The sequence below is a fragment of the Argiope bruennichi genome, chromosome 2 (genome assembly GCF_947563725.1).
Source record: "Argiope bruennichi chromosome 2, qqArgBrue1.1, whole genome shotgun sequence".
NCBI classification, from domain to species: Eukaryota; Metazoa; Arthropoda; class Arachnida; order Araneae; family Araneidae; genus Argiope; species Argiope bruennichi.
Window position 1 is genome coordinate 126,108,396 of NC_079152.1, and position 13,366 is coordinate 126,121,761.

At 24.2% G+C, this 13,366-nt stretch overlaps 1 protein-coding gene across 2 annotated transcripts in view; it reads left to right on the forward strand.

Annotated features, from left to right (window-relative positions):
- The window catches only part of LOC129961685 (synaptogenesis protein syg-2-like), a 386,666-nt gene extending 377,124 nt beyond the window's left edge, over positions 1 to 9,542 (forward strand). For both annotated transcript variants that reach the window (XM_056075219.1, XM_056075220.1), the window contains 2 exons: positions 5,204 to 5,311; positions 8,831 to 9,542. In XM_056075219.1, coding sequence (XP_055931194.1) covers positions 5,204 to 5,311; positions 8,831 to 8,881 — 159 coding nt within the window. In that variant the 3' untranslated portion in view covers positions 8,882 to 9,542. The remainder of the gene's footprint in view (positions 1 to 5,203; positions 5,312 to 8,830) is intronic.
- The last annotated feature ends 3,824 nt before the right edge of the window (positions 9,543 to 13,366 follow it).

Here is a 13,366-nt window from a genome sequence, read left to right on the forward strand (position 1 = left end):
AACTATATAAAATTTAGATTTCATAACTTTTTTTAAGTATATTTATAGACAAAAACAAAATATAAAATATATATTTAACGTCATTTAAATCCTTTAGAAAATAAAATTAAAAGCTGAATTTTATAATGAATCTTTGTAGAATAATTCTTAAGATACTTCAAAACTTATGAAAATTATTCTGCAATGCACGTATGACTTAAATACTGAACGATTCTGTTTTCAATTCTCATATTTTAAAAAAACTGCGTGGTTTCAGTAAAAAATGTTTTTTATATTGATTGCAGTTTCATCATTGTCACTTTAATTTTACGGGTGCTGATTGAAAATTAGAGAGATAGATAGTACATTATGGCTTGAGGCCGTTTAAAAAGTATGAGTGAATTATATGACTATCAAAATTTGAAGCTTACAAAATTTTGATGAAGAAGCAATTGAAAGCACATAAAATATTTGTCTGTAACTTGAAATTTTAAGGAGCATTAAGATCGGGATTAAGTCGCCAAAGGCGGTTAGTATATATATATATATATATATATATATATATATATATATATATATATATATATATATATGGGCGAATTGCATTCATCTAATATTCTTAAACACCATACTATGTCAGATGGCGGCATCACAAGGAGAGATATATAATACAAATATTTAAATTTAATTACAAAATATAATATAAAAACTCATTTAGGTAACAAGATTTGAAATATATACGTTACGACATGTAATTATTTAAGGAAATAATCTAATTATCGATGAATTATGATTTAAGAAAAAAAGTTTAAACGAGTGTTTTTACCGTTTTAGTAAATCTTTTTATATTTACAGATCTAAAAGATATATCCCCCATTCTTCCTCAGTCTGTGCAATATGCAGCTTCTGGGCACTTTAAAAATGTCTTTAGTTTTTTTTTTTCTTTTTTCTTTTATATTAAGATTGTGCAAAAAGATTTGCTTTCACGGAACTTAATGACATCTGACTTTTGGGGACTAAAAGGTTATAAAGTTTCTCTATTTCAGTCAAGGCCGTTATTTTGACTAATTTCTTATTTCTCTCTAAAATATTTAAAATTCTAAGGTGTTAAGTTTTGAATTATTTGAGCTTGCAAATAACGTGAATAGTAAAAGTCATTGAATAAGTCGAATTATTAGCTTTTAATTGCACTATTTTTGATTTTTTCCATTTAAAATCATTAGATGGACCACACTCCTATAAAATAAGAGATAAATTATGCACGAATACATTATAATATATTTAAACTGTATACAATATATCTTAATTCATGCATTTAATATGCATAAAATATGTTATTGCAATAAAGAAAAAAAAAACAGTAAAAGTTGTAAATATAAATATACATACGTTGTGAACTTACTCATGAAATGAAATTTGTTTCAACAAATATAATCTAACTATAAAATTCTTGACAATAGGTAATAACATGTAAAATATTGTAGAATAATTTATATCTTAATGGATTTTTATTTGTTGTAGAATTGTTATAATTTTAAATGAAATAGAAATTATGGGAATAAAATATTTCCTTAAATATACTCATATTGCTGTAATTTTATGTTAAAAAAAATATATCTATTGACAGCTATGTAAATAATGACATCAAAATAATAAGAGCAATTCTATAAATGGATTCGTTCTTAGACGCATTTACATTTGGTTAAAATTTATAAATTCATCATTATAATTGCATCTCGATACCAAATTCCCCATAACTGCATTCATTCAAGTTATTTCCAGAAACATCAAAGTTCATCACTATCGGAAAATAAAAATATAGGTTTTCATATCATTCGAAATCCATATATTTATACTTCTTTGCTAAGTTTATATCGATAATCGAAACCATAATAAGAGTCAACTCTTGGATTTATTCAAAATAGAGGCATATATTATAGAAATCCGATTTCAATCAAAAGCACCTATTGAAAGTAAATAAGTAAATATATTTTCAATATTGGGGAAATGATCTTCAAAATGATTTCTAGGTCCTTTCTCAGATATAATGGCTATGCCGTTGAATTAGATATGTGAAGGTATCTAAAAGACTTTCCAACATAGTAACAGATTAAATATCTGCATTATCATCCCCCAACTGTCTTGGAAATGGAAGAGGGATAATTTATAATATAATGCAATCATTAGGTTCTAAATTATTCGTATTATTAATAGGAATTTCATTGTATAATATGTGGCGTGCAGTGCTTGCGTGCTATGCATAAAATTGATTTTAAAATAAATCATTATATGAATATGTTCTACAGATTGCACCTTGAACGAACTATTTAATTTCTGATATTTGTTTTCGACAATAGTTATGAATTTAACATTGAATTAAATATATGGTTTGCACAAATTCTTGCTGCCATTTTACTAAGAATAAACAAATATGATTTAAATAATGTTAAAAGTTTGAATGGATGCAGTGATACTGAAATTGTACAGATAAATATTGTTATGAAATTTTCTCATGTTTGTTCACATAGTTTACACTCGGATGTTAAATAGTCTGCAGTGAATAAGAAACATTTTCAGCTTGAATCAGAGATTAAAATAGACTTTAGTATTCGTAAATACAGACTCTACTAAAACTGAAATAAAATTTTAATCACAATTTAATACGAGAAAGTCATAAAAGTAACCTCTTTTGCATCATCTATAGGAACGATGAGATTAACCTCGAGTTTTGACCTGAAAATTCCTTCCCGTGAAGAATTCTATGAAAGCGGAATCAGGTTTAGACTCTAAATAATCAACAATAATTCCTTTTATTATATTCTTACAAAATGCTATCATTTAAAATTTTATATTATTTCATGTATTACCATAACTTTATAGTACCTATTAAAGTTTAATTATAATGAAAAAATATATTCTGAAATAAGTTTTAAATAACACTATTATAATGTGAATTACCCGCTTCTGTTATGTTAAACTGAGGGAATGGTTTCTATGAGAAGCTTCATAAATTTATTGATCAATTCGAAAAAACAATACTTCATCACATATGTAAAACACCCAACTTTTTTAGAAACTGCGAAGAATTTTCCGAAAATTATATTTTTATTACTTAGCAACAGTAAAACTGCAAAAATAATTTATTAAATCACTGTACATCTTTGAACAGAAAATATTTAACGAGTTTAAATTGTTGCTTTTTTATTGTTAACATACCCCAATAAAAGTACAATTATTGAAATAAAGAAGTTATGAAATAGATTACCATAAATTAGTTACCAGCAACTAATCATGAAATTTATATTAATCATGAAATTAGAGTAGCAATAAATACAAATAAAAGTAACAATTATAGTTTTGAGAAAGCAAAAAGGCATCGTATATTCAGAACTTTTCTTATATTAAAATAATAGCATTGTTTATTTTCAGTAATTAGTAAAAATTTCAAAGAAATGTTCTCTTTATTATTGCGAAAAAGTATAAGTAAAGGTATACAGAAAGCAAGCATAGTAGTAATCTGAAGAAATCATGGGAAATATTCACATGATTTTCATTTAATGAATGTAAACTTAAGTAATTATTCTCGGTGATTTCCATGTATAGATTTCTCATCATCATGACAGATATCGAATTTTATGGCAATATATTTATAACATCTGATGAATATGTAAGAATTAACTTAGTCATAAGTAACAGTATCCATTAGTGTAATTATAAAGCTCTTACTATCTTTTAAAAAATAATTAAGAAATATCAATGGAATAAAAAATGTTTCAATTAATGAACAAATCAATGTTCAACCAACAAATCAATGTCTGCGATCCTTGCAGCCTGTCCTTAGAATATGCAACTCCTAAAGAACATTTGCTTGATTATAAATCGCACACATTTTCATGAATTTAGAGAAAAAAATATTGAATTTTTATTATTGTAATGGCTGTTTTGAATTCCTAAAGCACTGTCTTAAAAACTCACAAAATGCTCATTTCAGAACTTTCTAGATCCAATTTTCTTCAAATATAAATTTATGGTGTATAAAAATGAATTCAAGATTTGATACTAATAATATTCAGAGTGGGATTTTAACATGCATTGGAAAAAAATGAAAAGTTAAAAAATAATTATGTTTTAAAAATTTAGTTGTAAGTTCTGGAAAATTTAAAGAACATAAAGCAACTCTATTACTTCAACTCACTTAATGGATCTCAATAAAAATAATCCGTTCATTTTAAAATTATTTTAGATGCTGGAGTTTACAATGAATTAATACTTTTGTCTTATCGACAAATAATTTAAATAAAAGAAAACTTTCTACCTAAGAAGTAAAATTAAATGAGAATAAATATTTTTTTCTGGTTAGCTTGTGTATTTAGAAATTATATTTAATATGAATGACTCTATTAATCATTCCATAGAAGAAATTTAAATTTCTCTGATATGGTTATAATACGAGTACAATACGAGTACGAGTATAATACGAGTCGTACAAACATTTTTGAATTTAGTTCAGGAACTTGAAATGGTTCACTTGTGCATTAAGTTTAGAGTGTTAAAAATGTAATAAGAACTTATTATTTTTTGACATCCAATTTATTTCAGTGGAATATTTCTCAACCTTTTGCCGGCTTCATCTTCTTAACAATTCCAACGCTTCATCTTGCAAAATAGTTGATCATAACACATGTTAGAATATTGTCGCAAATTATTTATACTTGTTTTCTCTATTTGTTGAGAATCCCAAAGTAAAAAAGAAAACGGCCATTAAATGAATTAAAAATGTGTTTATTTAAAATTAAACATTAAATATTAATTCAATTAGAAAGCAAAAGAAGTCTTTGAGGCTGGTGGAGGTTTTACCTGATATCTTAATATACAACTATTTACACGGAACTGTATCTGATTGTTGTATATCCTAATACACAGCTGATATATAAATCATTTGTTAAGGTATGCTATTATATTAATTTCATAATACACCATAATCACCCCTTTGACTATCTTAATTACCCCAAGGAATATTCCAGAACCCACTAGGGGACAGTACAGTCCTCTTGGGACTTATGGTTTCAAGATATTTCACATGATTTGAAATATTAATAATCGATTATCATATTACTAAAATATTATGATATATATATATATATATATATATATATATATATATATATATATATATATCTATATATATATATATATATATATTTATAAAACTCTTCTTTTCCAGACACCCCAGAAGCTTCACATAACTAAAGCAGAGGGTGAAATTGAAATACTCGACTCTCGAAGTACAGTGGAGACTCCTCTCATTTCAAGCATAAATCCAATTCTCCAGGTATTGAAGTTAATGTCGATATCCTTTATTTGAAATAAAGAAACATTTTAATTTGCATCTTTGAGTAATATAATTTTATAATATAGTAAAAAATGATGAATTATGCAGAGTACGCTCGGATAATTAAAATTGAATCCTCCAAGGATAAAACTTAAAATTAGCGAGCATATTTGTATGTAACATAATTATGGCACCAAAGAAAAAAATTGAAAATATGTCATGTTTATGAGCATCTTATACAGGTATTCAAAGCTGAGTTCCGTATATTGTTTCATTAAAATAATAAAAAAGGCTCTATATTTTCATACTTTTAATACAATGAAAGTGTTCCACATTGGCCGAGAGCTACGAGAAATTTTTTTCACTTTTAATATAACATAATTTTTTCTTATTTACAAAGAATTACTAACAAAAATTTTCTTTTTTTAATACGATAATAATAATCCACATTAACGAAGAATTACAAAAAACATTTTTCCACTTTTAGTACCATATAAGTATTCCACATTAACCGAAGGCTAGAAAAAAAAAAAAAAAAAAAAGGCATATTTTCTATCATTTAAGTATTTCGCCTGGCAGCTGAATTATAGTAATCAATATATTAAAAATGATTTTATACTAATATTTAATAATTTAATCACTGATATTCTCTTTTTAATAAATAAGAAAACAGAAAAATTCCAATAGGTGTTTATTTCACATTTATTAATCAAATTTATATGTTTATCTCATCAAAAGATACAAAAGTATGTGCATATGGCTTCGCTATGTGGAAAATTTTCAACTAAAAATTCATTTTAAAAGATAACTGCGCTTAAATATGCCTCAAAAATTTGATAATATGTTTTTCTCTTATATGTTTGTTCTTTTTTTCCTATCAATTTCTCATGTATAAAATGTTTATGAAATGAATGATTTTATTTTTGTATTTATTTTTGAAATTTGTGAAATTATTCTGAAATTATTATTTTTTTCTGAAAATTGTGATATGTGATTATTGTAAAAGTAAAAAAAAAAAAAAAAAAAAAAACATAACTAACATATAAATAAGCGCTTTATTTATTTACACTACAAACAGAAGTAGTATTTGTAATTTAATTATTTCTATTAAATTTAATAGAATTAATTCAGTTAATTAATTTTAAATTCATGCATCATGAGGCTTTGTGAATCAAATAGATTACTAATCATAAAGTGTAATATACATAAGTTTATGATCAAATTAATTTTTTCTGTAAGCGAATTAAATTGATGTAATTTGGATTCTTATTTAAACTTATTCATGTGAGGAAAACATTTTCACAGATATCAGACTCCAAGTTATTAATCCCTACGCTCGATTTGAAATATGGTTATTAAACATGAATGGAAAAAGTTTAAAATATAAACGGTTTGATTCCGTCATTTGTATTTCACAATTTTATAGTATGTTTGGGTTTATCTTGATTTAGAATTTCTTTATGATGACCAATTATATCTAGAATATGGCACAGATTCTAGTTCACTTTAAAGTTAGAATTACGGAAAAGAATTGATGCGTAAGGCGAATTTATAAAACTAATTTGTACTTTCAGAAAAAAAATACTTCTTCTGTGTACTTTCCTTTGTGCATTTTTGAATGAAGGAACTTCAGGAAATGTTTCCCATCATTGTTTTGGGAAATAAAAAGTCTGACGTCAAAAGAAATTATGCTATTTAAATATGCAAATTTTATTAAGAATGATTTGATTTGGCTGGGTTTAATAAGTTAGTCAATAAGTTACAATATATATTGTTATTCCTATATACCCCGTTCATATAAGAATATACCAGCAATTAAAATTACTGCTTATTATTATTTTATTAATATTTTATCTAAAAATTATCTTTTTGTGTTAAGATTTCCCAATATAATTTGTAAACAATTTTTGTGTAAGGTTTTTTTCTTGTAACCTATAGCCTATATTTTGTATTTTTCTGTAAGTTCGCTAGATATTAGACTATTGCTTTTTCAGTCTTTCTTTTATTATAGTATGAAAAAATTGCTAAATATCTTGGAATATTTACTTCTTTTTTCTCCGATACACTCTCTAAATTTATAACGAAATTATTTATTAAGAGTTCTGTCGTGTCTTAGTTCATGATAATTCACTTTTGAAGAATAATCATTAAGATTTCACCTTGAGGAACATACGTCATTCCAAGCATCTGATAATTTAGCTGTAATTAAACTAATGAAGAATTGTAACATTGGTCAAATATTTATTTGCAACTGTTATAGATTTATTTAAATAATATATTTTAAAAACCTATTTTTCGCGTTAAAAGACATATCCATAATTTTTTAAAAACATTATTTTGCTTTATTTTAATAATATAAATGTATTATACTGCCTTTTTACTTAAAAAGTAGTTAAGTCAATAGTTTTTTCTCTGTCAATCAGAAATATTCATTCATCCAAATGTACTTTTAAGTAAAAGTATTCGGCGTGCATGTCTGCGCATTCTGAAGAATTGTACTGATATCAAACAAATAAAACTCAATAAAATGCTTTTAAAATTCAGCACGGATTTTTTTACTAATTATTGTAATACTCAAAATATCTAAAATGTTAAATAAAGTTTTTTTTGAGTTTTTGATAATGTTTTACATTGATAATCTATGGAGATTTTAAAAATTAGTTTTGATTTCAAAATTTAAAATTAAAAAATTGCTTTTTTTTCCTACAAAAATTACAATTAGTGTTTTAAAACCCTACAGTTGAAATCCGGCCAATCTGTGAAGAAAACTTGCATAAACTATGTTCCAAAATTTATTTTTTTAAAAAATTATTAATTACAATAATATTAAGTCTGGTATATTTATTTTTTTATGAAAACTAATGTTCGTTTATTTCTCATATGAAATTCTTGCATCAATGCAATACGACGTATAAAAAAAGCACTAGATATGTATTTCTGTAATATATAAAATATTTTTTATGATATATTAAACATTTTTTATTACTTAATTTTTAAAATGAAGTAGGTACGTAAGAATTTATTTTATGGAATTTCGTTCCTCTTTATCGATCAATTTTAGGTAAAGTTTGAAATTTTAGTCTAAAGTATGTTTTGAAGAACTAAGAAATAAATTTCTGTTTCAGTAATATTAAGCATTGCTGTTTTATGCATTAATTAATTACCATTAACATTATTAGACTAACGTTTAAACAAAATTAATCATAAGCCTGGTAAATATTTTATAATGATATATATTAAAAATAATGCTTTGACATTTAAATTCAACAATGATGTAATTCAGAACTGCTTACATATAAAACAAAATTAATTCTAAATCTCTTCATTCTAAATAGTTTTACGGAGAATCGCCTGTATAAGAGAGCAAATATTTCAGATCTTTTTACAATTATGTAAATTTTAAGAAATTAAATTAACTTTATTTAATTAATAATTAAAATTATTATTAAATAATTTAAGTTTTAAATATTTTAATTATGAAAGTTAACGTTTTCTAAAAAGGCAATTTTTGTTTTACAGCAATGGCCAAATCATAAAAAAGAAACTGTTCGACTTTCAACTCCAGTTTGAAGACATCTACTGGAAGAATAAAATAGATGGTTCCATTGGATTTTGCTCTCCAAAGAATGGAAAATTCCTTCACAAGCCATTAACATCTTTCTTTGGTAGTTATTGTGACTTGACAGCTAATTTTAAATATTAACAAGAAGATTCTGGCTATCTGTGAAAAAATTAAAAGATGGGACTGGAGCAAAATTAGAGTTTATGTTCATACTTTTTTTATATGAATTTCAGCAGCTAAGATGGTAACTTAAAGAGACATTTCAATGGAAGAGGCATTCTTCAAAAGTTCGAATGACCATCTGACTTTTGAAAAAGATACAACAAATAGTAGTAAATAAGTGTTACAACGTTACAACATATTGACGACGTTCTGATATCAGAAAAATATTTTGCTTTATCAAATTTTGCTTATATGTCTGCTTCATACTTTTGTTGAGATGTACTGAATGAAGGTTTATGAGCATAATTGTTTATGTAAAGTATTAATGATAATGAATTAGGTAATTCTTACGGAGAACTGATTACAATTTTTGAGAAAACAAAATTTATTTCAATTATGGAATCGGTTATGGAAATTATCTCATTTGATAGAAATCGGTAGAAATTAAGAAATATCTGGCATAATTGTGAAATCATTAATGAGAATAACGAATCATGAATTTAAAATCTTCAAATTATCAGAAATTTATAATTTTGAAAATTTTATTTATGCTAATATATAGGAGTTCCTATTTCTTCAGAGTATATTCAAGGATTTGATAAAATTTGATTAAATTATTTCTCAAAATGAATCAATTGAAATCATGTTTTGTTTTAATATTATAATCAATGCTCAATCGTTCATGTTTTAAGAATTATAAACAAGTAAAAATGTGTAGTGATGCTTTTCCAAACCATATGCAGAAAACAAATTAAAAAGAATAATGAAAATAATTTCATCAGGGTATATTTTAAAATATAAAACAATACATAATTTTAAAATTACATTCATGCTGATTGACAAAATGATACATTCTATATATAACTATTATTTATATCTAAATTAAATGCATTTAAAGTTATCCTGTTTAATTAAATGTTACAAGATATATAATTTAATTTTATTGATCAAAATAATATAAGTTCTTACATCAAATTTCTGTTCCTTTATCTGCAGAATTTTTTTGTAAAATAAATTTAAATCAATGTTTAGAAAATAGGTAACTTCCTTTAAAAGTATTAAGTCGATTTTAAGTTTTCATTTTTAATAATTTTCAACAGTGTATGTTAATGCTTATGCTATAATTTATTCAATTCAATGAAATTTCAAGAAGAATGAAGAGTTTAATTATTTACAAAGAAAAAAAAATGTTTGACATTATATGTGATATAATGTATATAAAAGATAGATAATTTTAGAATAGAAAATTATTATTATTGCAATTATAAAAAAATAAATTAGAGTCCGTCCACATAAATGGATAAATTATAATTGATACAAGAAATCTTTAAAAAATTTAAATCTGAAGTAAACATCCTACGATTCTTTCACTTACCAAAACATTTTATAATTTGAATTGTTACAGGAAAATTTGAATATAATTTGAAGTATAATCAAATATTTAAGCAAATAATAATTTCCCCAATATCTATTTTTATTAGTTTTTAAATTGAGTCGTGATAAATTACATTTCATTAAAATGAAATAAAATCCCTGAAGGAGGAGATTTATGTATCATATGATATTTAAATATTTGTTAAAAAAAACTATGACTATAAGATTCCTAAATCATGTCACATGTTTACATTTTTTTAATAAAGGACTCTCCAACTCTTAATGAATCTTTGAATCATAATACACGGAAGTTGTATATTTGCCAACGAGTTTTATTTTGTAGAATAATGATTAGCAAAACTATAGACAATATTTTATTTCAAACTATTTCCAAAACTACAATAGGCATTTAAATATAAATTGCTCATCATTAATTACTACTTTCAGTTAAAGAAGGAGATATAAGGATAAGAACGAATCATCAAAATAAATTGGAATTTAAAAAATATAAACACGTAAATGAGTTTAATCAAATGAATAAAAAACCTCATTTCTTTTTTGAAAAAAAAAAAAAAAACTTATTATGTTGGAACAAAAAACTTTTATGTTGATTCTTCTAATTCTTATTCATGTTCCATTGCTATAATATTGTTTTTCATGTTGCATGTTCTTGTTACAAACTTATCAAATTTTGATCATTTTCTAAATGCAAACATGCATTAATATGTTTTTAATTTGTTCGTGAGAAGTACTTCTGCTTTGCAAAAGATTTTAAAGTAGTAATGGAAAGAACGTACATTAATTCCTGTGTTTGTATGAACACTGTTGTTCAAAGAAAGTGTGTCAATAGAAACGTTTTATTATTTTTTGATTTCTGATATCATTAATTGAATCGTTAATTGATTTCTTGCTGTAAAGATCTCAAAAGTAATTTTAAATAACTTAATGCAAAGAATGTGCGCATTGTAGGAAAAGTGTAAGAATAATTTTAAGCAAATACATTTTAAATAATTATTGATAGTTTAAAATCTTTACAGAATACAAACAATTTTCAATATACAAGAAGTTTGAATTTCGAATGAATATAACTAATTCATAAAAAATGCAGAAATTGTATAAACAATCAGTCACAACAATCGAGAGTGCAAATGTAATTTTCTGTATATTCAAATAGAAAACAAATAACCTCAGTTAAAATTGTTGAAAAATTGAAAGAATTTTATTATTTTTTTTTCCAGCTGAGATATTAAAACATGACAAGAATATCGTTAAATTAATTTCTTATAATGTCTTAACTACAAGAAAAATAATGGGTTAAAAAGTTGGAATTACATTAAATCCATATATTGATCTGACCTGTATTTTTTTTTTCATAATTACAAAAATAATTGAAAACAGAATTTCAAATATATTATATGAATAATTCCTTTAAATTCTTTCTCCCTTCTTCCAACACTTTTAAAAGTTTGTAATTTGTATTAACTGTAAATGATTCAATCCATAATTTTCTCATGATCAACCTGACAGTAATCATTTCAAATAAACAAATTAAATTTATTATAAAATTATACTTGCTAAAGCAAAATACTGAAAAATATATGTTTGAAAATAAACGTAAGATATTGAAAAAAATCATAAATTAATTTAAAGATTTTTTTTTTTTACATATTGGAGAACTTTTCTACAATTTAATTATAAACCTTGCCAGCATAATGCTGAAATGTACCTCATAACAGTTATTTTGATATAGTTAAGAAAGATTTTTAAAATAATAATCTGTAATATCAATTTTTGACAATCCTTTGTAAAACAAAAATATTCTATTTTGTTTAAAAGATTTATCTAATTTTTTTTCATTCATAAAATATTAATTTCAGTAAAGAAATTATGAATTTTTAAATGAATGAAATGCTTATTCTTGAAATTATTATAATTAGGTATATAAAATGATTGTTATACAATATGTCAAAAATAAATTCTGAATAGTGGTACGCTTTCTTTCAATAACAGAGTTCAAAAATTATACTTATGCTTCGAAACTATCATTGCTATACAGGACAATGACAGGAAGATTGCATAAATTATATTCTTCATTTTGGGAGAAATGAAGAACACATTTTTTTTTTCAAGCAGTTCATGTATGGACGTCATTTTCCAGTACCAAGTTGAATAAGCTATTAATTTTTGTTCGCCTTTTATATAAGACTATATAAAAGGGCTAAACTTGATTTAACATGTACATAGAATTTTATAAACTATTGTTAGAATTCATTCATTACAAGGACTGAGGATTTGTTTTGATTTTACAAAAATATAATGAGCATGGACATTTGTGGCTGCTGAATCAATGTTAAATTTTGAGTTCCATTTACAGTAGTCAATGTGTGTTTTATAAATGCATCTGTAAATAAATTTGGTGCTCTGAAACAAAGTTGCTCATTCAAACTGATTGTCCACTGTTCTTTGCCGTAAATACTGTATATTTCCCGGGAGAAATTATAATCATGTGTTTATACAACGCAGTTATGAAATAAAATTTATTAATATATCGTTAATATTCTTTGTGTTCCTTCTTTTTGCAGTTATTATTCAAACAAATTAGTACCTTCAGGTTACATTTGAAATAAAAGGGGCATCAAATTGAGTAAATGGGGGTGAAGTGAGCATTATTCTTTTGTAATTCAATCTTACATGTTAGAATATTTTTTTTTTAAATTCTAAAGTTGTATTCACCTAAATTTGAATTTCAATTTGCATTTTATTTGTAATACGTTAAATATTTACTCTTTATTTTCAATCTAAAAAGGCTATTTTTTTTATCATTAACTAATTAATGTACAAACGAAAGCTTATTAAGTTGCAAACTACCGATGACATATATTAAAATTTTAGTACTATTAGATGATGATTAAGAAACGCTATTTTTCACACAAACGTTTTTTTCCCATGAAGCAACA